Below are 18408 nucleotides of genomic sequence, written 5' to 3'. Positions count from 1 at the left end.
GAAGAGATTGAACAGCCATTTGCCCTGAAAGACTGTAGGGTCTCCTGCTTGAGCAGGGGGTTGGACTAGATGAAATCTAAGGTCCCTTCTAATTCTGTTATTCTAGATTCTATTCTGGACAAGAAGCAGTAAACTGAAGATCATTCAAGATCCGAGCTAGAACTAAGGAGAAACTACCTAACAGTAAGGACAATTAAGTTTGCCTCCAGAAGTTGATGGGCGCTCCATCACTGGAGGTTTTTAAGAAGAGGCCCGAAAGCCATTTTGTCCAGGATGGTGTAAGATCTCCTGCTTGGTCAGGGGGTTGGACTAGATGACCTCCAAGGTCCCTTCCAGTCCTATGAGTCCACCTCGTAAAAGACTTTTAACAGCTGGCTTTCTTTGGCATTTAGAGACAAGCATGAAATACAATGACCTTTAGAACCCAAGTCCTTCTGGAGTCAGAACTAGGTCCAGCCATCAAATCTCAAGGTTAAAAATTTCATTCCAACACCCCCAGCTTTCGTGCAGCATAATTTAAAGAGAAAAAAAAGGAATGTAAAAATCCTGGCTTAGAAAAAGGGAATTTATTTTCTGAGCTCTGAAATCACCACTTTTTTTTTACAAAAAAAGCCTGCAGGGTGATGATTGGGGGATTTTTTTCCCCCCGTCTCTTGTTCACCCTCCCTCTGTCCATCAGTCATAGATTGTATTTTATTTGCAGACCATCAATCTCTGGGGCAGGTTTTGCCATTTTTATTCGGAATGGAGTGACTTAAGGGTGAGGAGTGCAGCTTGTTTGGCCACCAGGTCTGGCCTCCTTCTTAACTGCTTCTGGGAAGAGGGATTTTTGCAGCTCGGTGTAAAGAATTTGTTTATTTCTCTGTCACACAAACAGTCCACTCCCACCTGGGGAAATTAACCTATGGTGGGTTAGGGGTTAGCTGTGGGGTCCCCGGTGCTCTCTGAGCTTGGCTGTTTTCTTGCAGACATTTCAAGACTCAACAAGGGAACATCATCAGTGCTAGAAGGGAGGGGGGTTAATGGAGAGGAGGAGGAGGAGGAGGAAGAGAGGAAGAAGAAGGAGGAGGAAGAGGAGGAGGAGGAGGAGGAGGAAGAGGAGAAGAAGAGGAGGAGGAGGAGGACTATGGGGTCCTTGGTGCTCTCTGAGCTTGGTGGTGGTTTTCTTGCAGACATTTCATGACCCAAATAGGGAACATCATCAGTGCTAGAAGAATGGAAGGTTTGCAGAGGAGGAGGAGGAGGAGGAGGAGGAGGAGGAGGAGGAGGAGGAGGAGGAGGAGGAGGAGGAAGAAGAAGAGGACTGTGGGGTCCTTGGTGCTCTCTCAACTGGGTGGTTTTCTTTCAGACGTTTCATGACCCAACTAGGGAACATCGTCAGTGCTAGAAGGGAGTGGTGTTTGCAAGAAGGAGGAGGAGGAGGACAGGGAGAAGAAGAAGGAGAAATGTTGGTGGAGGAAGAGGAGGAGGAGGAGGAGGAGGACTGTTGGGTCCTTGGTGGTCTCTGAGCTTGGTGGTTTTCTTGTAGACATTTTATGACCCAACCAGGAAACCTCATCAGTGCTAGAAGCGAGGGAGAAGAGGAGAAGATGGAGAAGGAAGAGAAAAATACTCTGGGGTCCTTGGTACTCAGAGAGTAGCTTGGTTGTTCCCCTGCAGATATTTCATTACAAATCCTCTGTGCTAGAAGGGTTTGTGGAGAGGAGGAGAGGGGAGGAGGAGGACTGTGGTGTCCTTCCTACTCTTTGAGTTTAAGCGAACCGCTGCAGTTTTTAAGGGAGTCCTGTGGTCCTTAAAAGAATTCAGCCTCCCCTGTAACTTTGCTTGTCACAAGCCCCCCTGGGAAAGTCTCAAATGGCGACCCCAGGACACTGAAACCGTCGTAAATCAATGGTCAAGCATCCAAGTTTCAATCACTGTGTATGATTGTGTATGATTATTTCTCTGTCACACAGACAGTCCACTCCCACCTGGGGAAATTAACCTATGGTGGGTTATGGGTCTTCCCACCCCAAGCTGTGGGGTCCCCGATGCGTATGACTGTGTATGCGTGTGTGTGTGTGGGGGGGTTTTGCTGCAATGTTCGTAAGAGCCAGGACCGCTTGCAAGTTGCTTCCTCCAGTGCTGTCGCAACTTTGGATGGCGGCTAAAATGAACGGTTTGCCGGTCAAGGAATCCAGTCTGCTGGGTTGGGGCAGGAGATAAATGGCCCAGATAAATCCCATCCTTAAATTATGACGTCAATTTATTTTCTAACAAAATAAGACCCTGCCTTATATATATATATTTGCCACCAAAAAAGGCACCGGGTCTTATTTTCAGGTGAAGTTGTCTACTGGTTAACCTCACTTGCGTGCGTCGCTTCCAGCCTCCTTTTTGCTGTCAGAGGCCTTCAAAAACTTCTCCTTCTGCAGCCGGCAAGGCTTCCCTGAAGGCCTCTGCATCCCATAATAGAGCTCTGGATCGATCCTGAGCTTTGTTCTCAGCTCCCAAGGCCTTCAGGAAAGCCTTGCCAGCCTTGTCGGCTGCAGAAGAAATGGGCCGGCCAGGCAGGTGCCGGGGTGTGCGAGGCCTGGCTACACCTGTCCAAAGGTAAGTAGTAGGGCAGTTCTACCCCTACATCCCCACCCTACCTTAATTTTTACCCGTCCACTCTGGAGGGATCTTAATTAGGGCTTATTTTGGGGGCAGGGCTTATATTAGTCAGACGTGTAAAAATCAAGCTAGGACTTACTTTCAGGGTAGGTCGTATTTTCAGGGAAACAGGTTATTGAGACATTAAGTAGGCAATAAACCAGTTTTGCAGTCCACATTTCAAAAACAGGTGCTAGCCAATGCAAAGTTTACTCAAAGGCAGTTAGATAATCTGGGTGTTTGAAGGCGCTAACGTAACCAAGGCAACGAAAATAAATTCAGAGTCCAGGAACACTGTGATCCATATGTATTTATTCATTACATTTTATTTTTTTAAAAAAAGCTTACAGTCTCGGGGGGGTAAAACACAACCTGTGCGTTTCTGTCTCACTTTGAGAAAACAACATTTCTGAAATCATACAAGATGAGGTCGCGTAAGGGAGGAACCTAGAGTCCAGGAGGGTAAAATAAATCGGTGTTTCTGAAAAATTTGACATCGCACGCTAATTCTTTTGTTGCAAAATAATTGTTTGAGAGAGGGGAAGTTTGCATTCACATCGCCAGAAACACGTTAGCAGGGTTCACACGTAAAAGCCAGACCTGGCTTAATAAAACCCATCTGCTGAGTTTTCATCATAAAATGTGCAAACAGATTCATTATTTTTTTATTATGGTTGAATGCAGCGTTTATCAAAGCTTGACCCCTTTAAGAGGGGTGGACTTCAACTCCCAGAATTCCTCAGCCGGTGAAGCTTGCGGCCTTCAACTCCCAGAATTCCTCAGCCAGCGAAGCTTGTGGACTTCAACTTCCAGGATTCCTCAGCTGGCGAAGCTTGTGGAGAAGGGAGCAACGTGGGTGGTGTGGTTTATAGGGGAGGAAAGGGCCCTGATTCCCTTCATTAGTCACACCTGGGAAAAGAGTTGATAAGAAAGGCAGGCTGTGTGTGGCAGGCTGCTGGGAGCAAATGTGACTTTATCCTGTGTTGTCGTGACTTATCTGAGTTCCTGGCATCTTCCCAACCGTGTGAGTTTTGTCAAGTCGTCAAGCCTGAGATTCTTGCTTCTGCCCTGCCAAACTGATTGCCTCAGTTTGGCTTGATTGGACTTAAACTTACAGTTTGTGTTGACTCTGTTTAGACTTAATTCTCTGCAGCCAAAGACTGCAGAGTTGTTCTCCAGCCAGAAGGTAACCTGGACATTGGGAGCCAAGTTGCAGCTAATAAAGGGACTCATTGTTTATTTGATTGTGTTGCCTTAGTGCCATGCCCCTTTAGGTCATCACATACCAGTTTGCCAAACCAGTAATTAAAAATGATAAAATTGGTGACCGGTTCATCCAAACCATGCATACCCCCTGCATGCAACCTTAACAAATAAACTTGCAGATTTCTCATTTTGCCTGATTTTCTCATGTTCCCTTCCATAAGTTTAATCCATCATATCATTTGAAATCTGTTTTTTTTTAAATAACAACAACAGTGAAGGTTCGTATTATTTTGAGACACGCTGCTCCAAATTGACCTATTTTCTTAGCAACTGCATCATGCAAAGTGTTCCGGCTAACCGTTTTCCCGAAGAGGAAGGCAGGGACGGAAGATTCTTGGGTCAAGGTGTCCGAAATTACCAAACTCGATCGGAGTCTTGACAAATGGATTCGGCGGGAGAGGCAGTTTGCAGAGAAAAAACGATGAAAGAGGACGCAGCTGATTTAAATCTCTCTCGACCCAACAGTAGGGAAATTTTCTTGCTTCCTGGATGAAAACCTCCATCTTTGGGTGAAGAAATACGGCAAGCGTGTTTCTTGCATTACAGGGCCCGTGAAGCAAAATAATTTCAAAGATGCATGGTTGCAGGAACTGGGCTTGGCTAGTCTAGTGAAGAGAAGGAGCAAGGGAGACAGGAGAGCATCTTCCAATATTTGAGGAAGGGGCTGCTCCAGAGAGGAGGAGGAAGGGGGTCAAGCTATTCTCCAAAGCACAAGAAAGAAAGAAAAAGAAAGAAAAAAAGAAAAGAAAGAGAGTGAGAGAAAGAAAGGAAAGAAAAGAAAGAAAAGAAAGAGAAACATCTTTAGTAAAAGGTGAAAGATTTATACGATCTGAAGAGAAACCAGAGGATTGCAGTGGAAACCTGAATTGTACCTTCTGGGTATAATCAAAGGGGATCACGATCTCAGAGTTTATTCATGTACTAACAGCAATTAGTATATTATTCATATACTAACAGCGGCATGAATCTCACTGGCACAATATTGGAAAATGTCCCACTTACCCCCTATACACATTATTATTCAGAAAATTTATGAATGTGCTGAAATGGAAAGGCTCACGCTAAAACTAAAAGGGAAAGAGGATTCTGAATATTATTCGATTTGGGATAAATGGTACAACTGGATAGACTCTAAGAAAAAGAATGTATAAAATAAATGAACCCAGGAAATATATTACTACATATATGTCTAATGACAGGAATTTATAAAATATTAGTTTTATTTCTCTTTCTTATTGAATAAGTTATATAAAGGGTTTATTTACAATATAACGCAGTTATAATCCAATGACAACAATAGACTATTAGATAATATATAATATAGATAGTATTTAGTTAATAAGGGATAAGGAATATTTTCCATTCAATATTTGTTATGAGTTACTCAAATCACTATCAAATGTATTAGAGAGAAATATGATTTGTGCTGATGTCTATTTGTATGATTATTCCTTTTTTATTCTTGTATACTTGTATATTTTAATCTTTTGTACTAAATAAAGTATTTTTTAAAATTTAATTAAAAAAGGATGGACCATGGATGGACTGAAAAGAAGGATGGGGTGACAGGATAGCACTATTCCAATATATGAGGGGCTGCCAAAGAGATGAGGAGGTGAAGCTATTTTCTAAAGCACAAGAAAGAAAGAAAGAAAGAAAGAAAGAAAAAGAAAGAAAAGAGAGAGAGAGAGAGAAAGGAAAGAAAGAAAGAGAAAGAAAGATGAGAGAGAGAGAGAGAGAAAGAAAGAAAGAAAGAAAGAAAGAAAGAAAGAAAGAAAGAAAGAAAGAAAGAAAGAAAGAAAGAAAGAAAGAAAGAAAGAAAGAAAGAAAGAAAGAAAGAAAGACATCTGAGCAAACCATGGATGGACCGAAGACTTGTCTAGTTTAAGGAAAAGAAGGACCAGGGGAGACAGGATAGCAGTATTCCAATATATGAGGGGCTGCCAAAGAGATGAGGAGGTGAAGCTATTTTCTAAAGCACAAGAAAGAAAGAAAAAGAAAGAAAGAAAGAAAAAGAAAGAAAAGAGAGAGAGAGAGAAAAAGGAAAGAAAGAAAGAAAGAAAGAAAGAAAGAAAGAAAGAAAGAAAGAAAGAAAGAAAGAAAGAAAAGAAAGACGAGAGAGAGAGAGAAAGAAAGAAAGAAAGAAAGAAAGAAAGAAAGAAAGAAAGAAAGAAAGAAAGAAAGAAAGAAAGAAAGAAAGAAAGAAAGAAAGAAAGACATCTGAGCAAACCATGGATGGACCGAAGACTTGTCTAGTTTAAGGAAAAGAAGGACCAGGGGAGACAGGAGAGCAGTATTCCAATATATGAGGGGCTGCCAAAGAGATGAGGAGGTGAAGCTATTTTCTAAAGCACAAGAAAGAAAGAAAAAGAAAGAAAGAAAGAAAAAGAAAGAAAAGAGAGAGAGAGAAAAAGGAAAGAAAGAAAGAAAGAAAGAAAGAAAGAAAGAAAGAAAGAAAGAAAGAAAGAAAGAAAGAAAAGAAAGAGAGAGAGAGAGAAAGAAAGAAAGAAAGAAAGAAAGAAAGAAAGAAAGATGAGAGAGAGAGAGAGAGAGAGAAAGAAAGAAAGAAAGAAAGAAAGAAAGAAAGAAAGAAAGAAAGAAAGAAAGAAAGAAAGAAAGAAAGACATCTGAGCAAACCATGGATGGACCGAAAACTTGTCTAGTTTAAGGAAAAGAAGGATGGGGTGACAGGATAGCACTATTCCAATATATGAGGGGCTGCCAAAGAGATGAGGAGGTGAAGCTATTTTCTAAAGCACAAGAAAGAAAGAAAGAAAGAAAGAAAGAAAGAAAGAAAGAAAGAAAGAAAGAAAGAAAGAAAGAAAGAAAGAAAGAAAGAAAGAAAGAAAGAAAGAAAGAAAGAAAGAAAGCTGAGCCTCACTGGAGGCTTTCAGGAAGAGACTGGATTGTCATCTGTCAGAAATGGTGCAGTAGGGTTTTCTGCTTGGGCAGGGGGTTGGACTAGATGACCTATAAGGTCCCTTCCAACTCTGAGCATCTGTTATCTGGTGAAAGAACTTGTCTGGTGGCCAAGGGAGAAGACAGCCAGCCAATTTTTTGAAGGAGCCCCTTCATTCTGAAGACTTTTGGAGCCTGTCTTGTGCCCCCTTCCTCCTCGTCCTTACACCCAGGTGTCCCTTGCGTACATCTTGGCCGTGGCAGTCGGCACAGACGGATGGCAGGAGAAAGTCATGGCAGGAGGCAGGTAGACCTTCCGTAAAGCACCGGAATAAAAGTCCTTCCCTGAGTTGGCATCTAAGAACCGAGAGACGAAAGACAAGAGACACGGCTTTAGCAAACTGGCAATCGTGGACCTTGTAGTATATCGGTGGCTAAACTCTTGGAGTAAGAGGTTCTCCAGGGGTAGGCAAGACAGCCAAGGGGAAATATGCCACAGAGCGCATGCAGGTAGCCACATGTAGGGGGGGAGGGGTCTGCGGCTCTTTAAAGCAGCTGCCCCTGCAATTATATAACGTGGATTTGAAAAAGATGCAGTTGTGACGAAGCCAGGTTTTTCTACCACGGAGTCTTTAAGGTGTGTGGAAATTCAGCTCCCAGCATTCCCCAGCCAACATAGGCAGGTAGTCAAAGGGAGATGGCCTGCAGCTCTTTAAAGCAGCTGCTTCTATAGTGGTCCTATGAACCTGGGAGGAAGTCCAGTTATAACCCTGCAATAAAGCAGGGTTTTCCCAACGGGGCAGCTTTAAGATGTGTGGATTTCAACTCCCACCACTGGAGAATCCCAGACATCTTAGTCTCCCAGGTGGGAAAACCCTACTTTATCACACAACTGGACAACTATAGAAGCAGCTGCTTTAAAGAACTGCAGATGGAGGAGGAGGAGGAAAAGGAGGAGGAGGAGGAGGAGGAGGACTGTGGGGTCCTTGGTGCTCTCTGGCCTTGGTGGTTTTCTTGCAGATGTTTCCTGACCCAACTAGGGAACAGCATCAGTGCTAGAAGGGAGGGGGGTTTGCGGAGAGGAGGAGGAAGAGAAGGAGGAAGAAGAAGAAGAAGAGGAGGAGGAGGAGGAGGAGGAGGAGGAGGAGGAAGACTGTGGGGTCCTTGGTGCTCTCGGTGCTTGACTGTTTCCTTGCAGACGTTTCCTGACCCAACTAGGGAACAGCATCAGTGCTAGAAGGGAGGGGGGTTGCGGAGAGGAGGAGGAAGAGAAGGAGGAAGAAGAAGAGGAGGAGGAGGAGGAGGAGGAGGAGGAGGAGGAGGAGGAGGAGGAGGAGGAGGAGGAGGAGGAGGAGGAGGAGGAGAAGGAGAAGGAAGACTGTGGGGTCCTTGGTGTTCTCGGTGCTTGACTGTTTCCTTGCAGACGTTTCATGACCCAACTAGGGAACATCATCCATGCTAGAAGGGAGTGGGGGGGAGGAGGAAGGGGAGGGTCCTTGGTGCTCTCTGACCTTGCTTGTTTCATTACCCAAACTAGGTAACATCATCAGTGCTAGGTGGGAGGGGGGGTTGCACTCGTTTTATATTCTACTTGCACTGATGATGTTAGCTAGTTGGGTCATGAAACGTCTGCAAGAAAACCACCAAGCTCAGGGAGCAACAAGGATCCCACAGTGCTCCTCCTCCTCCTCTCTCCAATCTCCACTCCCATCCAGCACTGATGAGGTTAGCTAGTTGGGTCATGAGACGTCTGCAAGAGAGCAGTGGAGTTCAGAGAGCAGCCAGGGCCCCTCGTGTCAACCCTGATCGACCAAGATTCTCCTCCGTGAGGGTCTGAGCTCACCTTGGAGAAGGCGCCCGCAGCAGGTTAAGAAGGCCCCAGCCAGGAAGCATCCCAAGGAGCCACCCAGTCCGAGCCAGCAGGACCAGCCAAACTCATACTGGGTGCCCACAAAGACGTTGTGCAAGACCAGGGCGGAGCGCTCCACGTAGACCTCAATGGCGTACCAGGTGGAGCCGATGAGTCCAGGAATACCTGTGAAAGAGAGAGGGTGGGAAGGGAGGGAGGGGGAGAGAGAGAGAAGGAGAGAGAGGGGGAGGGGAGGGAGAGAGAGAGGGAGTGGGAGGGAAGGAGAGAGAGAGGGAGAGAGGGAGAAGGAGGGAGGGAGGGAGGGAGAGAGGGAGGGAAGAAGAGAAAGAGGGAGGGAAGGAGAGAAAGAGGGAGGGAAGGAGAGAGAGAGGAAGAGAGGGAGAAGGAGGGAGGGAGGGAGGGAAGAAGAGAGAGAGGGAGGGAAGAAGAGAAAGAGGGAGGGAAGGAGAGAGAGAGGAAGAGAGGGAGAAAGAGGGAGGGAGGGAGAGAGAGAGGGAGGGAGGGAAGAAGAGAGAGAGGGAGGGAAGAAGAGAAAGAGGGAGGGAAGGAGAGAGAGAGGAAGAGGGAGAAGGAGGGAGGGAGGGAGAGAGGGAGGGAGGGAAGAAGAGAGAGAGGGAGGGAAGAAGAGAAAGAGGGAGGGAAGGAGAGAGGGAGGGAGGGAGGGAGGAGAGAGAGGGAGAGAGAGAAGGAGAGAGAGGGGAGGGAGGGAGAGGGGGGGAGAGGGAGAGAGGGAAGGAGAGAGGGAGGGAGAGAGGGGAGGATACACACACACACACACACACGAATATATGCATGGGACAAGGACTTCTGGGAGTGCAGCCCCATGCAAGCCTCCCATATCGACCCAACGACACCCCCCTCCCCAGACCAGACCCTGTGGGCCCAACTACCTCCCGTTAAGAGGGCCAATCCAGAGACGAAGCAGATCCGGTCCTTGGTCCCTGGTTCCTCCAGGAGGAACTTCACACAGTCCAGGCCCAGGAGGAGAAACACGAATCCGAGTCCGGCCAGAAGGTCAGCGGTGATCAGCAGAACCCGGGTCAGGACCAGCTTCACTGCAAAAGAAGCCGGGTGGGTTGGGGGAAGGAAGAGTTCGGAGCGAGGCCTCCCCAGCAGCACGAATCCGACTCCCCGTCCCGATAAAACCCCTTTTTATTTGGTTTCAAGGGACTTCCTCTCCAGCAAAGTCCCGGCCAACAACCCTTTCATGAGAATCTCATGAGATTTCACAACTACAGAGACCTTGATCAGGCTTGGAGAGTTGCCAGGCCGATAGCTTCCAAACGCCACACTGTAGCAGCAATTACTTGGCAAGAATGTAGGAACAGATCTCCACCCAAATGAATTGAACTAATTGCCTCCTGCAAACCCCACTCCCCTTTCGCTCCTCTTTTATTCCTTATTATGGGAAGGGCCATTCATCATCCACCTGTGGCTTTACTCCCAAGTCAGCCCTTGTTCCTTAGCTGTTCCCTTCATCTGGCAGCTCTGCGCATGTGCACACTGGGAACAGGCTCCGGCTGTTCTTCTTCCCCACTGATCTCCGGCTCCGAAGGCAGCTGATAATTGTCGGACGGCCCTGGCCCCGTCTCTGCCTCCAACGTAGAGCCCTCATCTGAGCCTTCCCTAGACTCCAGGACTGGCCCAGTTTCCTCCCCCCAACCTCCTCACTGTCCCAGTCTGCCACCAGCTCCTCTGGCCACTGGTGGGCCACAGCAGGATGATTGGTAGAACCCCCTACTCTAGGTGTAGCCCCGTAGCCCTGAACTGGAGGTTCTCCAGCGTGGAAGGGGATCTTTGGGTGAAGGATTACTTCCTGAAACTTCTTCCAGAAAGGCAAATGCCACCAAGGATGGACTTGGTTCTTCTAGATCGGGGGTGTTCACGGAGGGCCTCAGGGCAACATGGGGCTCTAGGCATGTGGGGCCCTCCAGAGACCATCCATCACCACCTGGGATATTTTAACAAGACGAAAGAGGGAGGAGACGGGAATCACACAGCATACTACAGATACTCTTTGTCTCTGTACCATCTGAGGTTACGACGGCCCTGAAAAAAGGGACTTAGGATCATGGTTCACACTTACGACCATTTCAGCCTCCCCGTGGTCAAAAACCAGGCGCTTGGCAACTGATTCACATTTATGACGGCCACAGTGTCCCCGGGGGTTAGGTGATCCCCTTTGGCGACCTTCTCATAAGCAAAGTCAACGGGAGAAGCCAGATTCACTGAACGACCATGTGACTAACTGAACCATGGCTGTGATTCACTTAACAATGGTGGCGAGAGAGGTCTTAAAATGGGGCGAGACTTGCTTAACAATGGTCTCACCCAGCAACGGAAACCTTGGCCGCCACTGTGGCCGTAAGTCGAGGACTACCTGTGTAGATGACCTCCCGGGTCCCTGTGAATCCTCCCCTTCAGGCCTGGCCCACCTACCTGGGTGCTCGGCGAAGATGGAGTCGTATTCGTCACAGGTAGTTATCCCATCGAAGGCATTGGTGACACACTCCCACCAGAGGCCACGGCATGTGGCACTCACCTTAGGGGATAGACAGGTTAACGGAGTCGGGAAGGGCCTTGTGGGTCATCCAGTCCAACCCCCAACCCCCTGGTGGTTATTTTTGTGGCTGCTACAATTCGGAAAACCATGGTTGCCTTCACAGCATGGTATTAACCCGGCTGTTCTAACGAACCCGTTTTGTGCATTCGCACAATACCCCAAAGTAAGAGCTGAGTCACACCACTAAGCTGGCAGGAATAGCCAACACCCAAGAAGATGAGCTCAAGATCCAGATGGATCTTGACAGACTAGAACCCTGCGCCCTATCTAACAAAATGAAATTCAATATAGAGAAAAGTAAAGTCTTACACTTAGGCAAGAAAAACCAAAAAGACACATACAGACTGGGTGAAACCAGGACTCAATAGCAGGAACTGGGAAGGATATCTTGGAGTCTTTGTGGACAACCAGCTACATAGGAGCCAGCCGTGTGCAGCCGCCGCCAAAAAAGCCAACACAATCCTAAGTTGCATTAACAGAGGGATACATTTGAGATCAAGGGAGGTACTAATACCACTCACTAAAGCCTTAGTAAGGCCACACCTAGAGTACTGCATCCAGTTTTGGTCACCACACTATCAAAAAGAGGTTGAGGCTCTAGAAAAAGTGCAGAGAAGAGCAACCAGGACGATTAGGGGCCTGGAGACTAAAACAAATGAAGATCGGTTGCAGGAACTGGGCCTGGCTAGTCTAGGGAAGAGAAGGACCAGGGGAGACAGGAGAGCAGCCTTCCAATATTTGAGGGGCTGCCACAGAGAGGAGGAGGAAGGGGGTCAAGCTATTTTCCAAGGCACCCGAAGGCCAGACAAAGAATAATGGATGGAAACTGAACAAGGAGAGATTCAACCTGAAAATAAGGAGAAACTTTCTGACAGGGGGAACAAACAACCCGTGGAACAGAAATTGCCTTCAGAAGTTATGGGAGCTTCATCACTGGAGGCTTCCAAGAAGAGACTTGACTCCCCTCTGTCAAAAATGGTGTAGGGTCTCCTGCTTGGGCAAGGAGTTGGACTAGATGACCTACAAGGTCCCTTCCAACTCTGACTATCTGTTATTATCCGTTACCATGGCTGGGTTTTACACACAACGCGCTAAACCAACCTCCCCTTTCCCAAATTGGCATCCAAGTCAACCGGTCGTGTGAAAAGCCCCCGCTAGACTTTATTCGAGGTGGAGAATTAATGTTGCGTGAGAAAGGACAGCGACCCCGGAGGAGAGGAGAGACTCGGAAGGGCAAGGAAGGTGTTGCTGGGAGCTGAAGAGGGAAAAACATGCATCTCCGATCTTAAGCGGAGGCCGAACTGGAATCGGAAGCGATCGAGTCGTTAAGGGCAAGAAATAGAATCTGGCTCACAATAGGACGGGAGGTTTTGATAGTCGGACAGCAGAGGAGATGGGAGAAATACACGGTTGACTTGGTGGCCTGCCCCCAACATCTCTCTAGCGGCTCTTGGTCTCATAGAATCCTTGGGTCCTCGGAGGTCATCTAGTCCAACACCCGGCTCAAGCAGGAACCACCCAGCATCATTTCGGACAGGTGGCTGTGTCTTCTTAAAAACCATTTTCAATAAAAAGAAGGAAGGGAAGGAGGGAGGGAGGGAGGGAGGAAAAAAGGAAGGAAGGAAGGAAAGGAAAGGAAAAAAGAGGGAAGGGAGGAAAGGCAAGGAAGGATGGAAGAGGAAGGGAGGGAGGGAGGGAGGGAGGGAGGGAGGGAGGGAGGGAGGAAGGAAGGAAGGAAGGAAGGAAGGAAGGAAGGAAGGAAGGAAGGAAGGAAAAGAAAATAGTGGAAAGGGAGGAAAGGAAAGGAAGGATGGAAGAGGGAGGGAGAAAGGAAGGAAGGAAGGAAGGAAGGAAGGAAGGAAGGAAAGGAAAAGAAAAAAGAGGGAAGGGAGGAAAGGAAGAATGGAAGAGGGAGGAAGGAAGGAAGGAAAGGAAAAGGAAAAAGAGGGGAGGAAAGGAAGAATGGAAGAGGAAGGGAGGGAGGGAGGAAAGGAAAAGAAAAAAGAGGGAAGGGAGGAAAGGAAGAATGGAAGAGGGAGGGAGGAAGGAAAGGAAAGGAAAAGAAAAAGAAGGGAGGGAGGAAAGGAAGGATGGAAGAGGGAGGGAGGAAGGAAAGGAAAGGAAAAGAAAATAGAGGGAAGGGAGGAAAGGAAAGGAAGGATGGAAGAGGGAGGGAGGAAGGAAAGGCGGAAGGAAGGAAGGAATTGAGGGAGAGGGAAAGAAAGAGAGAGACGAAAGAAGGAAGGAAAGAAAGAAAGAATAACAGAGTTGGCAGGGACCTTAGTGGTCCTCTAGTCCAACCCCCTGCTCAAGCAGGACATCCTAGCCTAGACCACTCCAGTCAAGTGGCTGTCCAGTCTCTTCTTAAAAACCTCAAAGTCTTGGAGCCCTCGCAACTTCTGGTGGCAAGCTGTTCCCCTGGTTCATTGTTCTGCCAGGCAATTCCTCCGTGGGGCTAGGTTGCTTCTCTCCTTAAAATGGGATATAGGGTCTCCCGCCTGAGCCAGGGGTTGGACTAGAAGACCTCTGAGGCCCCTTATGCCCTATGCCGATTGATTGATTCGGTCTCCTGCCTGAGCCAGGGGTTGGACTAGAAGACCTCTGAGGCCCCTTCCAGCTCTATGCCGATGGATCGATTCGGGTGTCTTTTGCAAGGTCTGTGAAGCAGGTAGGAGAAGCGGATCTTCAATTCAGCTACACGAGGAGGAGAGGGGAACAGGGTAAGAGGGGAAATCTCCTCTCTACGCCCCCCCCCCCCACCCCAGCCTCTCCCCGGCTGCCCCTTCTGCCCAACGTGGCCATCGCAAAGACCCCCGCCCCCCCCTTGAAAGGCAGCTGAGGTCAACCCCCACCTGCAATCTTTAGGGAGCCAATGGACCGGGGAAGTGTGAAAAGTCATTCAATCTGTCAGGAATTAACCCCGGCGGGGCGGCCGTTTAGCGTTCACACTTGAGCAGGGAAGTGTGAAATGGCAGCCGGCCTCAAGGGCAGGTTAATGAGGCCGGCAGCGGGTGGCGGGCATCACATGGGCCCCTTCGACTGGGCAGCCAAGGTGAAAGAAAGACCTCTGCGCACTCCAGAGATCCTCAGCTCACCGCTGCCCAAGCCCGCCTGCCATTTCTTCATGCTTCCTTACAGAATTATAGAAGAACAGAGCTGGAAGGGATCTGGGAGGTCATCTAGTCCAACCCCCCGATCGAGCAGGAGATCCGATACCCTCCTGGTCAAATGGCTGTCCAGTCTTTTCTTAAAAACCTCCAGGAATGAAGCACCCACAACTTCTGATGGCAATTTTCTCTTCCACGGTTTCATTGTTCTAATTGTCAGGACGTTTCTTCTCAATTCCAGGTTGTTTCTGTCTTTGATTAGTTCCCATCCGTTGTTTCTTCTCCTGCCTTCAGGGGCTTCGGGGAATAAGTTGACCCCCTTCCTCTTTTTTGAGGCAGCCCCTCAAATATTGGAACATGGCTATTCGTGCCCCACCCTAGTCCTTCTGTTTGTTAAACTGTACAAAAGAATGATATAAAAAGAGGTTGAGACACTAGAAAAAGTGCAGAAAGGAGCAACGAAGAGGCTAAAATATACAAAGAACGGTTGCAAGAACTGGGTATGTCTAGTTTAAGGAAAAGAAGGACCAGGGGAGACAGGATAGCATCTTCCAATATTTGAGGGCTGCCCCAAAGAAGAGGGAGTCAAGCTATTCTCCAAAGCGAAAGAAAGAAAGAAAGAAAGAAAGAAAGAAAGAAAGAAAGAAAGAAAGAAAGAAAGAAAGAAAGAAAGAAAGAAAGAAAGAAAGAAAAATCTGAGCAAACTACGGATGGACAGAAGACCTGTCTACTTTGATGAAAAGAAGGACTAGGGGATAGCAGAAGGACAGGATAGCATCTTCCAATATTTGAGAGGCTGCTCCAAAGAAGAGGGAGTCAAGCTATTCTCCAAAGCGAAAGGAAGAAAGAAAGGAAGAAGAAAGAAAGAAAGAAAGAAAGAAAGAAAGAAAGAAAGAAAGAAAGAAAGAAAGAAAGAAAGAAAGAAAGAAAGAAAGAAAGAAAGAAAGAAAGAAAGAAAGAAAAAAATCTGAGCAAACTACGGATGGACAGAAGACATGTCTAGTTTGATGAAAAGAAGGACCAGGGGAGACAGGATAGCATCTTCCAGTATTTGAGGGGCTGCCCCAAAGAAGAGGCGGTCAAGCTATTCTCCAAAGCGAAAGAAAGAAAGAAAGAAAAGAAAAGAAAAGAAAGGAAAGAAAGAAAGAAAGAAAGAAAGAAAGAAAGAAAGAAAGAAAGAAAGAAAGAAAGAAAGAAAGAAAGAAAGAAAGAAAGAAAATCTGAGCAAACTAGGGATGGACAGAAGACATGTCTAGTTTGATGAAAAGAAGGACCAGGGGAGACAGGATAGCATCTTCCAGTATTTGAGGGGCTGCCCCAAAGAAGAGGCAGTCAAGCTATTCTCCAAAGCACCAGAGGACAAGAAGCAACAGATGGAAATTAATCCAGGAGAGAAGCAACCTGGAACTAAGGAGAAGCTTTCTAAACAGTGAGGACAATTAACCAGTGGAACTGCTTGCCACCAGAAGTTGTGGGTGCTCCAACACTGGAAGATTTTTTAAGAAGAGCTCGGACAGCCATTTGTCTGGAATGGTTTTGATCAATGCCAATAAGGATACCATCTTTCTTTCTTTCTTTCTTTCTTTCTTTCTTTCTTTCTTTCTTTCTTTCTTTCTTTCTTTCTTTCTTTCTTTCTTTCTTTCTTTCTTTCTTTCTTTCTTTCTTCTTCCTTCCTCCCTCCCTCCCTCTTTCTCTCTCTCTCTCCCTCTTTCTTTTTTCTTTTTTTCTTCCTTCCTCCCTCCCTCCCTCTTTCTTTCTCTCTGTCTCTCTCCCTCTCTCTCTCCCTCCCTTCTTTCTTCCTCCCTCCCTCCCTCCCTCCCTCTCCTTCCTCCTTTCTTTCTTTCTTTCTTTCTTTCTTTCTTTCTTTCTTCCTTTCTTTCTTCCTTCCTTCCTTCCTTCCTTCCTTCCTTCCTTCCTTCCTTCCTTCCTTCCTTCCTTCCTCCCTCCCTCTTTCTGTCTCTCTCTCTTTTTTTTTTCTTTCTTTCTTCCTTCCTTCCTTCCTCCCTCCCTCCCTCCCTCCCTCTTTCTGTCTCTCTCTCTCTTTTTTTCTTTCTTTCTTCCTTCCTCCCTCCCTCTTTCTTTCTTCCTTCCTCCCTCCCTCTCCCTCCTTCCTTCCTTCCTTCCTTCTTTCTTTCTTTCTTTCTTTCTTTCTTTCTTTCTTTCTTTCTTTCTTTCTTTCTTTCTTCCTTTCTTCCTTTCTTTCTTCCTTTCTTCCCTCCTTCCTTCCTTCCTTCCTTCCTCCCTCTTTCTCTCTCTCTCTCTTCTTTCTTTTTCTTTCTTTCTTCCTCCCTCCCTCTTTCTTTCTCTCTATCTCTCCCTCCCTCCTTTCTTTCTTCCTTCCTTCCTCCCTCCCTCTCCTTCCTTCCTTCTTTTCTTCCTCCCTCCCTCCCCCCCCTCTTTCCTTCTCTCTATCTCTCTCCCTCCCTCCCTTCTTTCTTCCTTCCTTCCTTCCTTCCTTCCTTCCTTCCTTCCTTCCTTCCTTCCTTCCTTCCTTCCTTCCTCCCTTCCTCCCTCCCTCCCTCTCTCCCTCCCTCCCTCCTTCTTTCTTTCTTTCTTTCTTTCTTTCTTTCTTTCTTTCTTTCTTTCTTTCTTTCTTTCTTTCTTTCTTTCTTCTTTCTTTCATCTATGAAAAGAATAGGCCACCCACCTTACCTCAAGGTAACTCTGGGTGGCTTACCATTATATAATACATATCAACTAAAAACAGAAGTAAAAGTAAATATTCCCCTCCTCGCACATACGTGCTCGTCATTTCCGGATCTAGGGGGCGCTGCTCGTCTCCGTTACAAAGCCGAAGAAGAGCCAGCGCTGTCCGAAGACGTCTCCGTGGTCATGTGACCGGCAGGACTAAACACCTTCAAAGGTGCACGGAACGCTGCTCCCTTCCCACCAAAGGGGGTCCCTGCATTTCTACTTGCATTTTTTACGTGCTTTCAAACTGCTAGTTTGGAAGAAGCTTCTGGGACAAGGAACGGGAGCTCCCTCCATGACGGGGTGCTGGGGATTCGAACCGCTGAACTGCCGGCCTTTCGGATCGACAAGCTCAGCATCTCAGCCCCTGAGCCACCACATCCCTAATTAGACCATTAATCCTTCCCATATGGCCTTCTACATTTTTCTACTTGCATTTTTTTTTACCTGCTTTTGAACTGCTAAGTTGGCAGAAGCTGCTGGGACAAGGAACGGAGGGGATTCGAACCGCCGAACTGCCGACCTTTCTGATGGACAAGCTCTGCGTCTCAGCCCCTGAGCCACCGCATCCCACACACAAACATAAATAAAATAGTCCCAAATCCCAAAACTTGCAGCCCAATTAAAAAACGGATGGGACTTCACGGAATAAGACAATCTAGGCTCTCGACCAATGGCCACACCTCTACATTTTCTGGGGTGGCCCCTGTGCCTTATACACCTGCCTGGCAGGCCAAAATCCAACCAGTAACGTTTCCTTTGGCACCTGGGAAAGACCTCCAAGCCTTCACTGGCCTTTTGCCAGCAAGAACCTCCGAGAAGCCAGCCATGGTGTGGGCTTGCACAAACACACACTCACATACACACACAAATGCACACCGATGCTGCTGGGGCCATACCTCCAGGGAGTCATCGGTGTTGACCATCCAACAATCGGTCCAGGTGGCCGCAATGAGGAATCCCACCGAGAAAAAGGCAGAGAAGCAGCCCAGATACTGGAGCAGAAACCTCATGTTCTCTGCCAGGGGGACCCTGCTGACCCCTTCGTCCCTCCCTGTTCCTGCCACATTGGCCAGTGACCCCCATGGTTCTGTGCCTGGGAGGAAGAGGAGGAGGAGGAGGAGGAGGAGGAGGGTCCGGAGCAGCCAGCGTGGCGAGTAGCACACACCCAGGCATGTGCCTGCATGAAAGTCCTGCTTAATTGGCCAGGTTTTGCTCAGCCTCAGGTGGACTCACCTGGTGGATCCAGGATTTTGCTGGAGAACGGCCGGCCACTTCCAGGAAAAGCTTTGGTCACATGTGCAAGGACAGGTCAACTCCAGGCGGTGCCTCCATGCCAGGGGCAAAGTTCGGGCGGTGCCAACCTGGAAAATAATTAC

The 18408-nt window shown here is 47.5% G+C and overlaps 1 protein-coding gene across 1 annotated transcript; it reads right to left on the bottom strand.

Moving 5' to 3' along the window:
- Positions 1 to 6847: 6847 nt before the first annotated feature.
- On the bottom strand, positions 6848 to 18058 carry CLDN16 (claudin 16). Its single transcript, XM_087965626.1, has 5 exons — positions 17929 to 18058; positions 11108 to 11210; positions 9559 to 9723; positions 8642 to 8833; positions 6848 to 7155 (listed from the first exon to the last, which is right to left on the bottom strand). The coding sequence occupies exons 1-5, from the start codon at positions 18040 to 18042 to the stop codon at positions 7022 to 7024; spliced, it is 708 nt and encodes a 235-aa protein (XP_087821752.1). The 5' UTR covers positions 18043 to 18058; the 3' UTR covers positions 6848 to 7021.
- Positions 18059 to 18408: the final 350 nt, after the last annotated feature.

The sequence above is a fragment of the Notechis scutatus genome, chromosome 4 (genome assembly GCF_049901735.1).
Source record: "Notechis scutatus isolate UNSWTSFEM ecotype Mainland chromosome 4, rNotScu1.2, whole genome shotgun sequence".
Classification (NCBI taxonomy): Eukaryota; Metazoa; Chordata; class Lepidosauria; order Squamata; family Elapidae; genus Notechis; species Notechis scutatus.
This window is presented reverse-complemented; position numbering and strand designations above follow the sequence as displayed.

Coding starts and splice junctions, on each gene's coding strand:
- CLDN16 (XM_087965626.1), bottom strand. CDS start 18,042: ATGAGGTTTCTGCTCCAGTATCTGGGCTGCTTCTCTGCCTTTTTCTCG. Junction 9,724..11,107: donor CATCTTCGCCGAGCACCCAG/GTAGGTGGGCCA, acceptor CTTCTTTTGCAG/TGAAGCTGGTCCTGACCCGG. Junction 8,834..9,558: donor ATTGGCCCTCTTAACGGGAG/GTAGTTGGGCCC, acceptor TCTCTTTCACAG/GTATTCCTGGACTCATCGGC.